This window comes from Budorcas taxicolor, chromosome 19 (assembly GCF_023091745.1).
Source record: "Budorcas taxicolor isolate Tak-1 chromosome 19, Takin1.1, whole genome shotgun sequence".
In the NCBI taxonomy this organism is placed as follows: Eukaryota; Metazoa; Chordata; class Mammalia; order Artiodactyla; family Bovidae; genus Budorcas; species Budorcas taxicolor.
In genome coordinates, this window is record NC_068928.1 from 40,874,584 (window position 1) to 40,895,745 (window position 21,162).

At 39.0% G+C, this 21,162-nt stretch overlaps 1 protein-coding gene and 1 pseudogene across 1 annotated transcript; one reads left to right on the top strand and one right to left on the bottom strand.

Annotated features, from left to right (window-relative positions):
* Positions 1-910: 910 nt before the first annotated feature.
* LOC128065440 (bax inhibitor 1-like) lies at positions 911-6,195 on the top strand (annotated as a pseudogene).
* A 2,888-nt stretch (positions 6,196-9,083) lies between these two features.
* Positions 9,084-15,792, bottom strand: KRT40 (keratin 40). The gene is made up of 7 exons (XM_052657691.1): positions 15,346-15,792; positions 14,427-14,509; positions 12,836-12,992; positions 11,869-12,030; positions 11,664-11,789; positions 10,021-10,241; positions 9,084-9,183 (listed from the first exon to the last, which is right to left on the bottom strand). The coding sequence occupies exons 1-7, from the start codon at positions 15,790-15,792 to the stop codon at positions 9,084-9,086; spliced, it is 1,296 nt and encodes a 431-aa protein (XP_052513651.1).
* Positions 15,793-21,162: the final 5,370 nt, after the last annotated feature.

Here is a 21,162-nt window from a genome sequence, read left to right on the forward strand (position 1 = left end):
TACTCAGTGTTTGTTTGTTCTATTAGATTAGCTAAAAATTTGCCGTGGTGTTGGTTTACGTTTGCTGTTTAAACATGATCTGCTGCAAGGTAAGTGTGCTCTTTTTCAGGAATACTTAGCATTATCCTTAAGAAATACTTTATTAGTATTTTGTTCTTGATCCTTTCTGGAGGACCTAGGGGACTATAATTTCCTTACCTTTTTCAGCTTCTAGAGGCTATCCACGTTCTTTGACTTGCTGGCCCTTCCATCCTCAAAGCCAGCAATAGCCAGTCAAGTTTTTCTCACATTGCATCATTCTAACACTGACTCTTTGGCTTCCATCTTCCACATTTAAGGAAGAACCTTTGTGATTACATTGGCCTCATGTCATCTAGGATAATCTTCCTATTTTAAGGTCAGCTGATTAGTAACCTTTCTTCTCCTTTGTCATGTAGCCTAACATATTTGAAGTTTCTGGGATTAAGACATGAACATCTTTAGGGGCTTATTATTCTGCCTAACACACAATGGAAGGGAAAAATCGCAATTTACAGTAGTACCATAAAATGTAAAATACGCAAGAATAAATTTAGACAGGTATAAGATGATGCTGTTAAAGTGCTGCACTTATTATACCAGCAAATTTGGAAAACTCATCAGTGGCCACAGGACTGGAAAGGGTCAGTTTTCATTTTAATCCCAAAGGAAAGCAACGCCAAAGAATGTTCAAATTACCTTACAATTGCACTCATTTCACATGTCAGCAAGATTATGCTCAAAATCCTTCAAGCTAGGTTTCAGCAGTACATGAACTGAGAACTTCCAAATGTACAGCTGGATTTAGAAAAGGCAGAGGAGAAGCACATCCAATGTTAGAAGAGCTGTGTGGGCTCCTGAGAGGTGAGTCAGAAGAGTGAACACTAGCATCATGAATATATTTGTTCGGAAGATCAACTTCGATGCACTCTTTAAATTTTCCCACATAACCCTCTCAACACAGCAGCACCTGAAGAAGGTCTATGCCAGTTTTGCCCTCTGTATGCTTGTGGCAGCCACAGGGGCCTATGTCCATGTGGTCACCCATTTCATTCAGGCTGGCCTGCTCTCTGCCTTGGGCTGTCTGGGGTTGATGATTTGGCTGATGGCAACACCTCACAGCCATGAAACTAAGCAAAAAAGACTGGGACGTCTGTCTGGATTTCCTTTCCTTACAGGAGTTGGCCTGGGCCTTGCTCTGAACTTGTGCATTGCCACCAACCCCAGCATCCTTCCCACTGCCTTCCTGGTCCCAGCAATGATCTTCACTTGCTTCACCCTGAGTGCACTCTGTGCCAGGCACCGTAACTACCTCTTTCTAGGAGGTATCTTGATGTCAGCCATGAGCCTGATGCTCTTGTCTTCCCTGGGGAACCTATTCTTCGGATCTATTTGGCTTTTCCAGGCAAACTTGTATGTGGGGCTGGTGGTCACGTGTGGCTTTGTCCTTTTCGATACTCAACTCATTACTGAAAAAGGCTGAAAATGGAGATGAAGATTATATCTGGCATTGTGTTGACCTCTTCTTAGATTTTGTAACTCTCTTTAGAAAGCTCATGATGATCCTGGCTATGAATGGGAAGAAGAAGAAGCGAAGCAGCCATCCAGCCTTCCCCAATTTGACTTCCTTTCCCTCCGCCCCTCTTTTCCTCCTTGTACACATTACAGTTAGCATGTTCTGTGATAATGAAAAGCATCAGAAAAAAAAAAAAAGAAAAGGCAGAGGAACCAAAGATCAAATTGCCAATATATGCTGGATCATAGAAAGAGCAAGGGAATTTAAAAAAAAAATCTACTTCTTCTTCATTGACTAAGCTAAAGCCTTTGTGTGGATCACAATAAACTGTGGAATATTGTTAATGAGATGGGAATACCAGACAACATGGCCTACCTCCTGAGAAACCTGTATGTAGGATAAGAAGCAGCATTTACAACTGGACATGAAATAACAAACTGGTTCAAAATTGGGAAAGTAGTATCAAGGCTATATATTTTCACCCTGCTTATCTATCTTATATGCAGAATACATCATGCAAAATGCTGGACTGGATGAAGCACAGCTGGAATCAAGATTGCCGGGAGAAATATCAACAACCTGAAATATGCAGATGATACCACTGTAATGGCATAAATTGAAGAGGAACTAAAGAGTCTCTTGATGAAGGTGAAAGAGGAAAGTGAAAAAGCTGGCTTAAAACTCAACAATCAAAAATGAAGATCATGGCATCTGGTCCCATCACTTCATGGCAAATAGAAGGGGAAAATGTAAACAGTGTTAGATTTCATTTTTGCGGGGCTCAAAAATCAGTGCTGCTGGTGACTGCTGCCATGAAATTAAAAGATGCTTGCTCTTTGGAAGAATAGCCATGACAAACCTATACAGTGTATTAAAAAGCACAGACATCACTTTGATCACTCTGTCAACAAAGGTCTGTATAGTCAAAGCTATGATTTTTCCCACAGTCATGTTTGAATGTGAGAGTTGGACCATAAAGAAGGCTGAGTGCTGAAGAATTGATGCTTTTGAACTGTGGTGTTGGAGAAGACTCTTGAGAGTCCTCTGGGCAGTGAGGAGATCAAAGAAGTCAATCCTAAAGGAAATCAACCCTTAATATTCATTGGAAGGCCTGGTGCTGAAGCTGAAGCTCCAATACTTTAGCCACCTGATGTGAAGAGGTGACTCATTGGAAGAGACCCTAATACTAGGGAAGATTGAGGGCAAGAGAAGGGAGGTTGAGATGGTTGGATGGCATCACAGACTCAATGGACATGAGTTTGAGCAAACTCAGGGAGACTGTGAAGGACAGGGAAGCCTGGCATGCTGCAGTTCACGGGTTTGCAGAGTCAGACACGACTTAGGGACTGAACAACAACAGATGTAAAAACTCTCAATGAAATATTAGCAAACTGAATTCAACAATACCTGAAAAGGAACATATACTACAAACAAATGGGATCTATCTCAGGCATGCAATGGTTCAGTATTTACGGGTCAGTCAATGTGACACACCACATTAACAAACTGAAGAATAAAAACTATATAATCACCCCAATAGACAGAGAAAAAGGTTTTGAAAAAATTCAACATCCACTTATTAAAAAACTCTCAACAAAGTGGGTGTAGAGGGAACATAACTCAGCAAAAACGGATCATATGTGACAAGCCCACATTTAACATTGTACTTCATGATGAACATTGAGAGTATTTCTTTTAAGATCAGGAATAAGATGAGACCCATTCTCACTACTTTTATTCAACATAGTATTGGAAGTCTTAGCTACAACAATCAGAGGAGGAAAAGAAGTATAAGGAATCCAAACTGGCGAGGAAGAAGTAAAACTGTCACTGTTTGCAGAGGACATGTTACTATATATATATAATATCCTAAAAAGCACCCCAAAACTAATGAGAACTAGTGAATGAATTCAGTAAAGTCAGAGATACAAAATTAATATACAGATATCTGTAGCATTCCTATATACTAATAGAAAACTGTCAGAAAGAGAAATTTTAAAAATAATCCCATTGAAATTACATCAGCAATAGAATACCTGGGAATAAATTTAATCAGAAGGTGAAAGAACTGTACTCTGAAAACTATAAAACATTGATGAAAGAACTGAAGACTATGCAAACAAATGGAAATATATACTGTGCTCATGGATTGGAAGACATAAAATTATTAAATTGACCATACTACCCCAAATAAAATCACTGCAGATGGTGAGTGCAGCCATGAAATTAAAAGACACGCCTTGGAAGGAAAGTTATGAACAACCTAGACAGCATATTAAAAAGCAGAGACATTACTTTGTCAACAAAGGATGGCTGGTCAAGGCTGTGGTTTTTCCAGTGGTCATGTATGGATGTGAGAGTTGGACTATAAAGAAAGCTGAGCATTGAAGAATTGATGCTTTTGAACTGTGGTGTTGGAGAAGACTCTTGAGAGTCCCTTGGACTGCAAGGAGATCCAACCAGTCCATTCTAAAGGAGATCAGTCCTCTGGGTCGTCTCAGTGCACCAGCCCCAAGCATCCAGTATTATGCATTGAACCTGGACTGGTGACTCGTTTCATGTATGATATTATACATGTTAAAATGCCATTCTTCCAAACCATCCCACCCTCTCCCTCTCCCACAGAGTCCAAAAGACTGTTCTATACATCTGCGTCTCTTTTGCTGTCTCACAAAAAGGGTTATTGTTACCATCTTTCTAAATTCCATATATATGCGTTAGTATACTGTATTGGTGTTTTTCTTTCTGGCTTACTTCACTCTGTATTAAAACAAATAAATTTATATAAAAAAATAAAGTAGATCAGTCCTGGATGTTCTTTGGAAGGAATGATGTTGAAGTTGAAACTCCAATACTTTGGCCACCTGATGCGAAGAGCTGACTCATTTGAAAAGACTCTGATGCTGGGAAAGATTGAGGGCAGCAGGAGAAGGGGATGACAGAGGATAAGATGGTTGGATGGCATCACCAAGTCAATGGGCATGGGTTTGGGTGGACTCTAGGAGCTGGTGATAGACAGGGAGGCCTGGTGTGCTGCAGTTCATGGGGTTGCAAAGAGTTGGCTATGACTGAGCGACTGAACTGAACTGAACCCAAGACAAAGTAGAGATGATGCAATTGCTATATAAATACCAAAGAATTTTTTCACAGAGCTGTATAAGTAGTTGTAAATTTTGTATGGAACCACAAAAGACCCCAAATACTGAATGCAACCTTGAGAAAGAAGAACAAAGCAGTATCTCATTCCCTGATTTTAAACCATACTACAAAGCTACAGCAATCAAAACAGTACAGTATTGGCATAAAAACAGACAGATTGATCATGGGCAAAATAGAGAGCTCAGAAATAAACCCATACAGATATAGTCAATTAATTTATTGCAAAGAATACAAGAATGAGGAAATAAATTCCTTCAATTAGTGGTGTTTGGATAACTGGATAGACCTATGCAAAAGATGAAAAGAGACCATTTTTCACAGCATATACAAAAATCAACTCAAAATGGATTAAAGGCTTAAATGTAAGATCCCAAATCCTAAAATTTCTAGAAGAAAACATAGGCAGTATTCTCTCTTTGAAATTGGTCTTGACGATATTATTTTTGGACGTATCTCCTCAGGTAAGGGAAACAAAAGCAAAAACAAGCAAATGAGAACACATCAAACTAAAACCTTTTGTAAACCATCAAAAGTAAAGTAAACCATCAGCAAAATGTAAAGTCTGCCTAATAAGTTGGAGAAAAAATTAGCAAATGATATATTTTTTAAGAGGTTAATATTCAAAATATAAAAACACTCAGACACATTGACATTAAAAAACACAATTAAAAATTGGCAGAGAACCTGAATTGACATTGTTCCAAAGAAGACATACAGATGGTCAACAGACACATGAAAAAAATATTCAACAAAACTAATCATCAGGGAAATGCAAATCCAACTCATAATCAGATACTGCCTCGAACTTATCAGAATGCCTATCATCAGAAAGACAACAAATGACAAGTTTTGGGGAGGATGTGGACAGAAGGGATGTGGACAAATATAAATTGGTGCAGCCACTATGGAAAACAGTAGGGAGGTTCCTAAAAAGCCTCAAAATAGAATGCCCTGTGATCCGGAAATTTGACTTCTGCATATTTACCTGATGGAAACAAAAACACTAACTCAAAAAGATATAAGCAACTACATTTTCAGTGCAGCGTTATTTATAATAACCACGATAATGGAAGCAACCTAAGTGTCCACTGAGAAATGAATGGAGAAAGAAAATGCAATATTATTCTGCCATAAAAAAATGAAATTTGCCATTTGCAATGACAATTACAATGGATGTAATTCAGAAGACATTATGCTCAGTGAAATGTCTGAGAAAGACAAATACCATATGATCTCACTTTTGTGGTGAATATAAAAAACAAACAGAGCAAAATGAAAATAGACTTATAGATTTAGAGAACAAGTAAACGTCCCTTAGTTTATTTTGAGTATTTTCATTACTTTTTTGTTATTGCCAAATAAGGAGGATGCTAAATAAAACATCTAGCATAAAATTTTAGGTCTCAAACTTGGTTTTTCTTTCAACCTGTATTAACTATTATTATTATTACTGTTATGTGCTGTATTTCTGGGTTTTTTAAAAGGTAGAAATAGAAAATTGAGGCGAAGAACTTCTCTCCAGCTTTCTGTTTTTTTTTTTTTAAACTCTTCAATTTTGAAACAGTAATAGAGTCACAAGGATTTGCAAAGATAGTACAAAAGATCCCATATACCCTGGTTTTCTGCAATGGTTATATGTTATTCATATGTAGTACAGTTGCAAAATCAAGAAGCTGACATATTGATATAATGTTTGTGCTTCACTCTATATAATTTTTTTTCACACATGTAGTTTCAGGTAACTACCACTGCAGTTAAGATGTGCAATAATTCAACCAACACAAAGATCTCCTTCATGCTACAGCTATTAGTTCTCCATCTCTATAATTTTGTTATTCCAAGAATGTCATGTAAATAGAATCATACAGTATCTGACCCTTCAAGACTACCTTTTTTTCACTCAGCATAATGACCTTAAGATTTTGAGAACATTTTGGTTGTTTGTAGTTGTTAGCTATTATCAATAAAGCTTCTATGAACAATTGTGTAATTTGTTTTGTTTTCAATCCCTTTACTTACAATTTACCTATACCATTGTATTTGAAGTGATCTTCTTGTTGAAAGCATAGAATTGTGTCATGCTTGTTCTAATCCATTCTGCCAATCTCTGTCCTTTAATTGATGTATTTAGACCTTTTCTATTTATTGTAATTATTGATATGGTAGGGCTTAAGGTCACACTTCATTTTTTGTTTTCTGTTTGTTCTCTCTGGCTTTTTCATTTTTCTTTTTCCTGCCTTCCTTGAACACATTCTAGAATTCCACTTCGATTTATCTATAATGTTTTTAAGTGTATTTCTTTGTATAGCTTTTAAAGTAATTGCTCTAGGTATTGCATTTATATAATGCATATCATGGTCTACTGGACTTGATATTTTGTCAGTTCAAGTGAAATTTAGAAACCTTACCTCCCTTTATTTCCCTTTATTCGCCTCTTCTTGGAGCATTTTTTTTTTTTCTGTCTGTGCCAGCTGGTGTTACTGGGTTCTTGGTTTCTCTAGCTCACAATTCCAGGGTATGTGAAGCAAAACAAAACCCCAGGGAATTCACCACTCTGTTGTTCCCTGAATAGCAGGAATCTAGATGGTTTGGCTTCTTCTAACTTTCCAGAGTCTGCTTTTGTTTTATATATGACTTCCAGGGTTTCTAGCAATACTTAGGAAGAGAAATGGGGAAATACATATCTACTTTATCTTTCTGGAAGTTCTCTACTTTGCCATTTAAAAGTGTGAAAATATTCATTTTTATACCGAACCGCTGGGCTGGAAGAAGCACAAGCTGGAATCAAGATTGCTGGGAGAATATCAATAACCTCAGATATGCAGATGACACCACCTTTATGGCAGAAAGTGAAGAGGAGCTAAAAAGCCTCTTGATGAAAGTAAAAGAAGAGAATGAAAAAGTTGGCTTAAAGCTCAACATTCAGAAAACTAAGATCATGGCATCTGGTCCCATCACTTCATGGGAATAGATGGGGAAACAATGGAAACAGTGTCAGACTTTATTTTTGGGGGCTCCAAAATCACTGCAGGTGGTGATTGCAGCCATGAAATTAAAAGATGCTTACTCCTTGGAAGAAAAGTTATGACCAACCTAGATAGCATATTTCAAAAGCAGAGACATTACTTTGCCAACAAAGGTCCGTCTGGTCAAGGCTGTGGTTTTTCCAGTAGTCATGTATGGATGTGAGAGTTGGACTGTGAAGAAAGCTGAGCACCGAAGAATTGATGCTTTTAAACTGTGGTGTTGGAGAAGACTCTTGAGAGTCCCTTGGACTGCAAGGAGGTCCAACCAGTCCATTCTAAAGGAGATCAAACCAGTCCATTCTAAAAGAGATCAGTCCTGGGTGTTCTTTGGAAGGACTGATGCTAAAGCTGAAACTCTAATACTTTGGCCACCTCATGCAAAGAGTTGACTCATTGGAAAAGACTGATGCTGGGAGGGATTGGGGGCAGGAGGAGAAGGGGATGACAGAAGATGAGATGGCTGGATGGCATCACCGACTCGATGGACCTGAGTCTGAGTGAACTCCGGGAGTTGGTGATGGACAGGGAGGCCTGGCGTGCTGCGATTCATGGAGTCGCAAAGAGTCAGACATGACTGAGCGACTGAACTAAACTGAACTGAACATGTCCGGTAACAGACCAATGTACCTTAAGGTATTTTATGGAACCACAAAATAATAATCATGAAACAATCTTATATTTTTATTAGGAAGGAAAATGCTTAGATAACATAGTGAAAAAATAGGTTAAAACTATATGCATATGCAACTATGATTACTATCATCATAGGAAAGAAAACTGGAAGTTCCCAAAATACCAACAATGGATATTTGGGGTATGGAATTATGCGTGATTTTTCCCTTTCCTGTGCCAAATTGAGAAAAAGGGAATCTAGTACTTTTATAATTAATATTCTCAAGTGTTTCTTCTCAGAATGATATATACACACCTATCTTCCATGATATATGACATTTTACATGAATTAGCTAATCTATTTGTATTCAAGGAGTTAAAAAATATTTTCCTTCTGGGTTTAGGCAAAATCAAACTACTGGCATTGTTTTAGACAATTATCTTGGCATCAAATGGTTATTATATTAACAGTAATGAGCTACAAGGCTGTATTTACCATTCTAAAGGAATGAAAACATTTTATTGGAGAGCAGCAAGAAAGCTTTACTGACTCCTAGAATATCACAAATAAGCAAGCAAGAGAGGAAATGACAAAACAGAGATACTTCATGCATGCTTAGAGGACAATTTTAGAATACAAAAGCGTTCTTAACTTGAATTTCAAGTTCGGATGTCCCTGATCGAAGCACCGTCTCCTTTCAAGGATTCTGCTGGCTTCCCTTCCTCCATCTGCTGTGTTGGGTGTTTAACCTTCAGGGACAGCTGTTTTCAACTGTGCAAATTATGTACGCCGAGCATGGCTCACAAGTGTTGTTTGACGTGCTTGTTGCAGAACATGGGTTACAGGGAAGCCTGTGAAAAATCCATTTTTAACTAATCTCAACATGGAGAAGCTGGATAAAATGTCAACTCAGAAAAAAATCATGCCAAAATTTGCCCTTCAAATTATATTTTGAAGAATCTATTTTCAGAATAACATTTGAATGAAGCCTGTTTTATCCCTGGACCCAGAATTGTCACTTCATGTTCACTATAGCAGAGACAGTTGGATAAACCTTTATGTATTTTCTTTAGTTGGCAAATGCCATCTTATGCGTGTTACTGACTTTCCTTTTTTTCTTCTTCCAGTTTTATTGAGAGATACTTGACATACAGTACTGTCTAAATTTAAGGTGTACAGCATAATGATTTGATTTATATACATCATGAAATGATTACCACAATAAATTTATTGAGCATCCATCAGCTCATACAGATACAAAGTAAAAGAAAAGGAAAAATATTTTTTCATTGTGATGAGAACTCTTAGGATTTACTCTCTTAATGGCTTTTTCTAATGCCTATTTAGGTCCCATTAGCCAAAAGTTATGCATATTTTGCCATTTGTCTAGTAGTTAAATCATTCAGTACCCTGGAATATTTCTTCTGAGTTTCCTGAAGTCAGGAGCAAAGGGAAACTCCCAGCTTGAAATGTTACATATTATATTTTTTCTGCCTTGGAAATTTAGAACATTTTGGACATTTCAATTGACATGTGACTAGCCTTGCTGCTTTTCATGGCTCTTTAAGAATATCCTTTAACTCCTTTAAGGAGGTTTGAATATGGCCAGATCTTTGGGAAACAGGATAGTCCTTCAAGAGCCTCTGTGTGACTCTGGGGGATTTTAAGAGGGATTGTGTGGAACTTGCCTGCTGTCCTCGCTGTCCAGCAGCCCCCGGTACGTGTTGATCTCACACTCCAGCCGGGCCTTGGTGTCCAGCAGCACCTGATACTCCTGGTTCTGCCGCTCCAGGTCGCAGCGGATCTCAGCCAGCTGGTTCTCCACGTTATCGATCAGACACTGTATCTGGGCCAGCTCCGAGCTGTACTGGGCCTCCGTCTCCGCCACGGTGCATTCCAGAGATTCTGTCTGCAGAAGGAAAGGGAGTGTAAAGAAGGTGGTTGTAGGACAGTCTCTGGGGCCAGATTGCCTGTTTTCCAGCCCTGCTCTACTCTTATCTTTCCAGCTATGTGACTTTGGAAAATTACTTAGCTTCTCTGAGCCTCAGTTTTTTTTTTTTTTTTCCAGTTTGGGCATTATTTATTTAGTATAAATGCATTTTAAAAGCCCCAAATCTCCTACTATTTTACCACCCTGGAAAAACCACGGTGTCAAAAGTCCTGTTAAGATTAACACCTGCTAGAGCCATCAGTCTGAACTCAGTTTTACTGTATAAAAAATGAAGAGAGTGCAAAGTACCAACCTCATAGGATGGTTGGAGGGTTAAATGAGTAAATATACATAAAGTGTCTAAAACAGTGCCTGGAAAATTTTAAAGGTAGTAAGAGTTATCATTACCACTATGGCCTCTGCGACCTATAACCTACTAGTGTAGCCTAAGGAGGATCAAAAGCATTTGAGAGAAAATGTTGTAATGGGCTCCTGGCTCCTAGTGTGGTTAAGAGAAGAGGCTCTGAGATTGAACCACTTGGATTCAGCTTCCACTTTTGCCTCTTAAAACTTGCATGAACCCCTGTTACTTAATCTGAGCCTCAGCTTTCCTCATCTGTATAATGGGGTCAGTGGAGGGATTTACCCTATAAGGTTAGTGTGAGAATTAAATTAGCGTTGTGCCTCTCACAAGAGGAATGCTCAGCTCTTATTCATTTACACATTCTCTATAGGACCTAATGTGGCTCACACAGCAATGGAGATGCTTAGTGTAATCTTGAATACATGGTATTTTTGCTGCTTGGGTGAAGCATGGTACAGAGAAGGGTCCAGCTGAGGTGTGCATCCCGGGAAAGTTTAAGATATTTATAGAATGTAAAGTCTGAGTATCTTCATTTTAAATGTGATGGTGAGCTTGGAAAATTGGCCCAAACCACAAAAGAGTTAGTGGGAGAAAACATTCATGAACCATGAAACCAACATCTCCAAAATCTGCAAGCAACTTATGTGGCTCAATTTTTTTAAAAAACGAACAACCCATTCAAAAAATGGGCAGAGGACCTAAACATACATTTCTTCAAAGGAGAGCCTTTGGTTTGTAAGTTCCTATCTCGTTCTGCTCCCTTCTGTTCCCCCTCTCTCTTTGTCTCTGGAGGATGCTGCAGGATCATTCCCAAGCCCAGAAAGGAAGGTCAGGACATCCTAGTGGTACATTACAAATTGTCGACCTATCACTTCTGCTTCTAGCTGGGTAAACAGCATCCTTGAAAAAGGGAAGGAAATTCAGACCTTCTGCTGCATAAACTGCGGGTTTGTCCTTTGGGTTACAGAATAGGGGATAGTAAGTATCTTAAGCATGATTCTTCAGTGACAAAACAGAGTGGTCTTGCCCTTACATACCAGGCTCTGCTGTGCTTGAAGCTCAATTTCCAGAGCGTTGGCTGTGCGCTTCAGTTCCAAGATCTCCGTCTGGCAGCCCTGCAGCTGCTCTGCACTGGATAGCTGCTGCTGATTCAGTTCCTCTGTCTGAAATACAGGCATGATTAGAATATGCAAATTAGGCAGAAGTCTGAATGCCTGTCATTTTATTGCTCCAAGTGCCAACCTGAACAGCAAACCATTCTTCCACGTCTCTGCGGTTGTTGGCGAGCACAGTTTCATACTGACAACGCATCTCATCCAAGACCCTGTTAAGATCTGTGGTGGGGGCAGTGTTTAGCTCCACACTGAGTCGGTCGCCCAGCTGTCCACGAAGCATGTTGACCTCCTGAGTTGGAAATGGAGTACAGAATGTGACTTGTGGGGAAAAAATTCAATGCGATATACCAACAGCACCCCATTTCTGGTTTTTGCAGTAGTGAGTAGAAGTGTGAGATTTAGATTCAGATTGCCTAGCTTGAGTCTCTTTTCATCACTCAATTTTTTCATCTGTGAAATAGGTATGATTTTACCCTTACAAGAGAGTTATTGTGAGATATATGAGAGTTCATATTCATAGAAAACACTTAAACAAGTCCTAAGTGCACCATAAGGTCTCAATGTTAGTTACTATTATCATAAACAAATGTTCAAAGGGAAGATATACTCTGTAACATCATTCAGCTTTTCAGTTTTCAGCTTCATAAATATAGGATAATTATATAATTCACAATTGATGATTTCAAAAGTTTATAGATGCAGAATATTAAAAAAATTAGTCCAAATATTGCATGAATCTTTTCTCCTTTATGAAACAACCTTCACACTCTGCAATTATCAGCTTGATTTTCATACTTTATGGGTTAGAGATAAAAGTGGCATAAAACACCCAGGAAAGCTATTTGTGGAGCTACCTTCTCCCCCCAGAATAAAGGCAGGTGAAGTTCCTCCATTTGGCACTGGCCAGTGGTCATTTCACGTTTACATTTAGAGATACACCAGAATGATCAGGCTGAATAGTAACAGTGCCTAGAGTGATTTTTTTCCACATCAATCAACATCTACTCAAGTTCTATGAATATACACAACATGAGCTCTCCCAGCTTAACTTTGTCACTTTGAGAGTCCTTCAGTGATTTTGCCATTTTCCTTACCTCTTCATGGCTTTTCTTAAGGCAAAGGAGATCATCCTTCAGAGACTCTACATGGGCCTCCAGATCAGATCTGCATACAGTCAGCTCTCCCAGAATCCCATGCAGGCCACTAATGTCAGTCTCTACCAGCTGGCGAAGAGAGAGTTCAGATTCGTACCTTTTACAGCAAAAGAGATACAGCCAATGCTTACTCTGCTGGACACAGAAAAGTGCTGAGCCATACAGCTGAGGGACACATGACGTTAAGGGACCCACATGCCATAATTTCTTCTACACTCAAATCGTGAAAACTGCAAGCTTTGTGAGCATTCTTAGCTTGAAAAAATATTAGCTTGAATATTCTTAGCTTGAATACTTGTGATGTGTGCATGTAGCTATGTGAGAGAAGAAGTGGAAGAACCTACCATATATTAAGTTCAAATTCAGATCAGGTCTTACTCTAGCTTGTACTTGCTTCTAAGTCCATAATATAAGCAGCTCATACAGCTCAATATCAGAGAAACAAACAGTCCAGTCAAACAAAATGCGCAGACTTAAACAGACATTTTTCCAAATAAGACATACAAACGGCCAATAAACACATGAAAAGATACTTTACATCTCTCATTATCAGAGAAATGTAAGTCAAAACTACAATGAGGTATCACTTCACACCAATAAGAATGGCTATCATCAAAAAAAAAATGATAAACAATAAATGCTGGAGAGGATATGCAGAAAATGGAACCTATGGCACTGTTGGTGGGAATATAAATTGGTATGGCTGCTATGGAGAACAGTATGGACATTCCTTAACAAACTAGGAATAAAGCCACTATATGACCCAGCAATCCCACTACCGGGTATATACTCTGAGAAAACCACAGTTCAAAAAGACAGATGCACGCCAGTGTTCATGGCAGCACTATTTACTACAACTAGGACACGGAAGCAACCTAGATTTCCATTGACAGATGAGTGGATAAAGATACATACATTGATACACACATACATAAAGATATATACATGTACATGCATGTATGTAAAGATACATACATACATTGTGATAATACATGCAAATGGAATATTACCCAACCAGAAAAAGGAAAAAATTGAGTCAGTTGTAGTGAGATGGATAAACCAATAGCCTGTTACACAGAGGGAATCATTAATAAGTCAGAAAGAGAAAAACAAATACTGTATATTAATGCATATATATATATATATGGAATCTAAAAAAATAGTCCTGATGAACCTATTTACAGAGAAGAAATGGAGATGCACATGTAGAGAATGGTCTGGTGGACACAGCAAGGGGAAGGAAAGGGTAGGACAAGCTGAGAAAGTGACTTTGACATATACGTACTATCATGGGGAAAATAAATAGCTCATGGGAAGCTGCTGTATAACACAGGGAGCCCAGCCTTGTGTTCTGTGGAGACCTAGAGGGGTGGAATTGGGGCAGGAGAGGCTCAAGATAAAGGGGATATATATATATATATATATATATATATATAAAATTATGATTGGCTCATGTTGATATATGGCAGAGACTACCACAACATTGTAAAGCAATTTCTTCCAAGGAAAAAAAAGTTCAAATTAAACTTACTTTGACCTAAAGTCATCAGCAGCCAGTTTGCAGTTGTCAAGCTGTACAGCAAGTCTACAATTCTCTGCCTTCGTACACAAGATCTGGGAAGTAAGTTACTATGTCATGAATGGTTCTTTGAAAGAAGCCCACATATCTACTCATTTAATAACTATGCCAGGGTTTATCTTTTAAAAGTCTTTATAAGAAAATATAGAATAGCCTTCAGCCTGCTTTTACTGACCACATCATTTCCTGAAGGAAAAAGGAGGGCCAATTTATAAACAAAATAGAGAAATAAAAAGGTTGTTTTTTTTTTTAATGACTTAAAAACATTTTTGCAGTATTCCTTGGCCACTGAACTTCGGTAGATTTCTCTCTAGGAGTTTATATTATGACTACATCTCCACCCATGATAATAAAAATTTATCAGTAAGAAAAAGACATAATTACCAGGTAAAATTATATGATTAAAAAATGACATTTCCATATCTATGTTAAATAATGTACTTGTACAGTGTTACACGCGGAAATAATTTTAGATATCACACTGCTTTTCCTCAAGGTAAATTTAGGGATAAGCGGGTTTATTGTGGTCATTTAGTAATTAGCGGCAGCGCACGGGCTAGCGCTGATGTTTACCGACTTTTTCCCCCTCTATTCTTTCGGGCCATGCCGCATGGCACGTGGGGTCTTAGTCCCCGACCAGGGATGGAACCTAAGCCCGCTACAGTGGAGCACAGTGTCTTAACCATTGGACCACCAGTAACCCTGTTTGCTGACTTTTTGTCCAGTACCCTTTCCTCTACATCACATTCCCTCTGGGAAGCCCCTCTCCTTTCCCTAGTTTCCCTCCATAGAACGGACTCTTGTAGTAGTAGAAACATCAAGCACATCACGGAGTGGGAAGGTGGAACATTAGGGTGATGAGATACTAGACCTTTTGTTGGAGATCTTCAATGGTGTCGAAGTAACACTGATAATCAGGGCACACCAACGGGACATCCTCTTCACACTGTTCTTGGATCTTGCATTCCAACTCAGCATTCAACTCCTCCAGCCCGCGCACCTTCTCCAGATAGCTGGCGAGCCTGTCATTCAGGAACTGCATCGTCTCCTTCTCGTTACTATTGAACGCACCGTCCTCACACCAAGCACAGTTGCCCAACACGCACGGAATATTACAGCTCCCAGCAAAGCAGGACGGCGGGAGGCACCCAGTTGGCAGACGAGACCCGGATAGAAAGCTGGGGGTCTGGCAGCTGGATGTAGCACAGGCGCTGGGGAGACAAGTGGTTGCCACGGAACAGGTTGAGGCAAGCGCACAGTCAGAAGCCCTGGCACTGGATTCAGAAGAGCAGCCCGTGGGGGAACAGTCAGAAGCCATTCTATCAAAAGTGAAGGACAGAGACTAGTTGCAAAACTCCAACTGCCCGCCTCCGAAACTCTCATTCCCTCCCGAGACTTTTATATATACCCCCCTTCAAATGGGTATTTACAGACTACACAGGATGTTTTCCAGTGCCATTTTTCATATGAACATTCATTAGTGTTGTTTATTTGCTGAAGAAGAGTTTTATGCTTCATAAAAGAGGCATAACTTCAGGTTTCTAAATAAGGACACCATCTCCATGCGCCAATAGGATAAAGCACTTGTTTCAGAAAATCTTCATAGGAAGCATTGTCCTTTTGACAGAATAAGGAAAGAAAGAGAAAATTTGGGCAATCAGTAATTATAGATACAACTGATTACACATAAAGGAAATCATATCCCTACAGATTTTGATCCTGTGCATTGAAAACTGCTCATGTCTTCTTTTGAAATTAATGGTACAACTCATTTAAATGCTATTTATTTGCTTGTGCCACCACCATAAAAGTGTTCTGTGTGATTAGCCATCTTCAATGCTTTTTGTGGTCTTGCTGTGCTCACATTGTGGAGGACTGAGTGTATACTGAATTTGAAGTGTGTGTGTGAGAACCATACATGCCCATGTGCAAACTGAAAAGTCACTTTACATAACTGATGGGCATCACTTTTGCCCTACATGCCAAAATATAAATTGGTTATCAAAATGTGGAGTTGTAATCTTTGATTTCCTGAAACTTGCCTTCTCCACTTTTCCTATGCTTCACTTTTATATCGGAGATACTGATTTTTATCTGTATCTCTAATAAGAATGAAATATAAATTCTGTTATAATTTTTTAGTCTCAGGAAGCTAAACCTTCGTTAACTACACTTCAGTATAGAAGGAAGAAAGTTACAAAAGGCATTTCTTCTGGGACATGGAAGCTGTTTTCTCTTATTTACTTATTTATTTAATTTTGAAGGCCTCAATTTCATGAAAATTAAATATGCTGGAACTTGGGAATAAAAGTCTATTGTATGAGTTCCAGCAATTCCAATGGATGAACTCCCTGGGGCAGTACTGAATGGATAGGGATCTGAGATGTAAGTTTTCTGGGTTCTTTCTTAAGTTTTATCTCCAATTTTCAGTTTTCTTGCCTTTGATTGTGGTATTTATTTCATTTTAAAAAGTGTACAGAGCAAATTGTCTGCAGAATGTTAAAGATCTTTATGGGGTGGGTAGCCCATTACTCCGACAAAGTTAAAATTTTCATGATCCAGAATAAACAATTATTTTTGAACTCTGAGGACTTCTTCCTTAAATAGCTGATAATGGAAAAACAACCAACCAACCGAAACCAAACCTGGAGACTTCAGATAGAGGATTAAAATAGTCTCTTAGAATTTATTATTCATTGAGCAAAGTTGGTTTTGATTTTAGTAATTCTCCTTATATTTCAACACTATGCTAGGAGTTCTTAACTGTATAGAAATTAGACATCCTTTTACTCTTTGATACCCTCTTCTTAATGTGGGTTTTCCCCTCATTAAAAAAATATATTCTATTGATCTTTGTTAATTCAGCAGTTTGACTATGATATATCTAGATGGTGTGTGTGTGTGTGTATGTGTGTGTGTGTTTAGGTTGTATTTATCCTGTTTGAGATTCTTGAATTTGTGATTTACTGAAATATATCACTAAATTTGGAAAATTTTCAGCTTCCCCTCCCCCAATTTTTCCTGCCCCATTTTCACTTGCTTATCATTCTGGAACTCAGATTTCATGCATATTGGACTACTTGACACTGGCCCAGAAGATTTAGTTGGCATTTTCTATTCTGGTATTAATGTTGACTTTTTAAAATTACAATCTTAGTTCTAGAATTTTCATTTGCTTTACTCTTAATTTAAATAAATTTAATTTATTATTAATTTATCAAATAGAATTAAAAATTTTTACTTTTTCTGGTGAGATTCCTCATCTTGTCCATTCTTTTCCCTTTTGTTCATCCTTCCCTTTAAATCCATGAAAATATTGATAATATCTGCTTTAAGATATTGTCTGCTAATTCTAACATCTATATATCTATGGATCTATTTCTATTGGCAGCTTTTTCTCTTGTTTATAGGTGAAATTTTCTTGCTTCTTCACATGTCTGGAAATTTTAAATTATATGCTATCCATTTTAGATAATACATTTTAGGAAATTTCAATTATGTTGCAGAGTTTTGAGTGTCGGGCTTTGTTCTGACAAGACGTCAAATCTCTGGAAGATCCCCTTGCTCCTCTCAGGTTAGGTTTTAGGTTTTTCCAGGGCAGGTATGATTTCATGTGTTCTCTTCCCAAGGTTGTGATCCTTATTCTTTTGGTGTGTTCTTCTGGAATACCAGTAGAATCCCCAAGGTACACAAAGAGCTTTGGCCCCTCTGGATAGTCCATTAGTACTGAATGACTTCTGGTATTTCCAGTCAGCTCTTTATCCCTCAAAAGCCATTCTATGCCAAGCTCATAGAATTTCATTCAGTGCTTGTGAAAAACAGCCTTCTGTTGACTACCATCTTTTACACAGACTGCCTCACCTTCCCTGATATATCTACTTCCTTCTAGAACACAATCACGAATTCCAGTTGCCTAAACTTCATTTGCTTCCCTGGTGGCTCAGATGATAAAGAATCCCCCTGCAGTGCAGGAGGCCTGGGCTCGATCCCTGAGTTGGGAAGATCCCCTGGAGGAGCGCATGACAACCCTCTCCAGTACCCTTGCCTGGAGAATCCCCATGGACAGAGGAGCCTGGTGGGAAGTCCATGGGGTCACAAAGAGCTGGACGCGACTGAGCGACAGCACAGCACAGCGCAGACTCCATTTATATATGCCACTTGTGTTTTGACATTTCTAGAGCTGTCCTTTTTAAACTGGTGACCTTACACTACTGCCTAGTACCTCTCGACATCTTTTCCATACTCCTTTGATCTCCAGCTTCAGTCAACTTGTATTTGACTGTGTCTTTTTCCCTTTTTATCACTTAAATCTTAATTTCTTAATTGTTCTCAATTTTTCCATACCACAGCACTTCTCTAATGCACATTTTGAACTCACATTTTTTAAATTGAAGTATAATTAGTTTACAATGTTGTGTTAATTTCAAGTTTATAGCAGTTATACATACATAGATGTGTGTGCGCTAAGTTGCTTCAGTTGTGTTCCTCTCTTTGTGACCCAAGGGACTGTAGCCTGTCAGGCTCCGCTGTCCATGAGATTCTCCAGGCAAGAACACTGGAGTAGATTGCCATGCCCTTCTCCAGGGGATCTTTCTGACCCAGGAATTGAACCTGTGTCTCTTATGTCTCCTGCATTAGCAGGCAGGTTCTTCACCACTAGCACCACCTGGGAAGCCCCTGCATATAAATACATTCTTTTTCAAATTCTTTTCCATTATAGTTTATTACAATATTTTGAGTATCGATTCCTGTGCTATACAGTATAATTCATATATTTTTATTAAAATAGAATGTTGCTAAGTCGCTTCAGTCGTGTCTGACTCTGTGCGACCCCATAGATGGCAGCCCACCAGGCTTCCCAGTCCCTGGGATTCTTCAGGCAAGAACACTGGAGTGGGTTGCCATTTCCTTCTCCAATGCATGAAAGTGAAAAGTGAAAATGAAGTCGCCCAGTCGTGTCTGATTCCTAGCGACCCCATGGACTGCAGCCCACTAGGCTCCTCTGTCCATGGGATTTTCCAGGCAAGAGTACTGGAGTGGGGTGCCATTGCCTTCTCCGAAATAGAATGCTAGCATTCAATAAATAATTGTTAATTGTATGAAGAAGTGGATATTGTGTATATATCTGCCCTACTTTCCAGACAATCAGTTCATTTTTAGCAGGGATGGTAAAACACAAGGTACATAATAGGTACTTAATATGTTTATTGAATGAATAATATTGCTATATATTTTTTGCACAAATAGATCTAATCTAGATTAGTTGATCTATTAGGTCATATTTGGTCTTTGGATCATATTTGGTGTTTCCCAATCTACTTTAAACCATTTTAGAGGAAGGACAAGTCAGGGAAATTATGCTGATATCCTGGACCATTTTATATGCAACGCCATTTAGTTTTCTTAAAACAACAAGAACAACAAAAGCAAGAAGTATTTGTCTGTACTGCCACCCTTTTCAGTTTTGCAGATGTTCTCAGTTTCTTAAAATGCTGACCTTTGGAGTTAAGAAATACATTCGATGTGTTAACAAAAATAAATGGAAGTAATTATAGACATTTGTGTTATGCCAGAGATGTAAACTTTATTAGAATAATCATGAAGAAGTTCCTCAATTTCCAGAAAGATACCATTCAAGACTGGAAACAGAATTCCCAAAGCACCAAAGAAAGATACAATTTGACATGAAGGAACTGAACAACGCTGGGAAACCTGTAGGCATCTACCTACTTCAGTTGTCCTTGTTCACTGATGTCCACTACACGGCCATCGAAAGTCTCTTGGTTTGTTTTTTGTGAGGGTTGTCTGTGATAATGCCTTGTTCCAGCTTTGAAAGCTGAGACATAATTAGTTGCAGGTACTGAGACAGGTGAGCACTAAAGCTTCTGGGCTGACTCTGTGTCAGGCACTGGGTGAGGCAGCGTCGGTCAGCAGCAGCTTGGGATGCAGGGCTCACAGCTGGGCTGAGTGTAGGTTGTGAGGTTGATGCTTTCCAGGCCTGGGGTGGGCTGGGAAGAGTTGAGCAGGAAGCAGGTGGGCACACAGGGCTGAGGAATGTGGCAAGGTGGGGGGCAGTTGTCACAGCAGGTTTGCTCCAGCAACCAGACTGTGTGTGGGCAGGTGCTGGGCAGGCAGACTCCACATCTGCAGAATTTGTCAGAGGAACAGATGGTGGTGGCGGGGCTGGTGGGGACGCTGCAGCAGAGGGGGGCACAGCAAGCCATGGTCTTGGGAAGCTGTGTTTTTTATTGATGTGGCTTAAAGAAGACGAGTCTCCTGGGGTGAGAATGTCTCTTTCTGCTCTGAGGCTCTTATATACCCTCTCCAGTGGGTGTTGGTCCAACCGGAAGGCTTGTTTCCTGTTCTTGTTTATGTTAGTGTACCCATTATCCTTTGACTGGTTTGACATTTAGATGCTTGTAAAGAGTCTTTATTTTCCTAATTAACCTTTGTTTGAGTTCACTGCTAAATCTGAACAGATTACTCTTGCTATTTGTCACTGGAACACAAGCTTTATGAGGTATCGTCAGTGGCTTCTGCTATTATAATTCCAGCATCAGCCCTGATGGGGAATATGCATGACAGTACAGCTGTAGGGTGTAGGTATTTTCCCTCGTGCTGGTCAGTTTTTATTTTCTTTACCTTTATCTGTTATCAATTGGTTTGATGAACTATTTTTCTTTTAAAG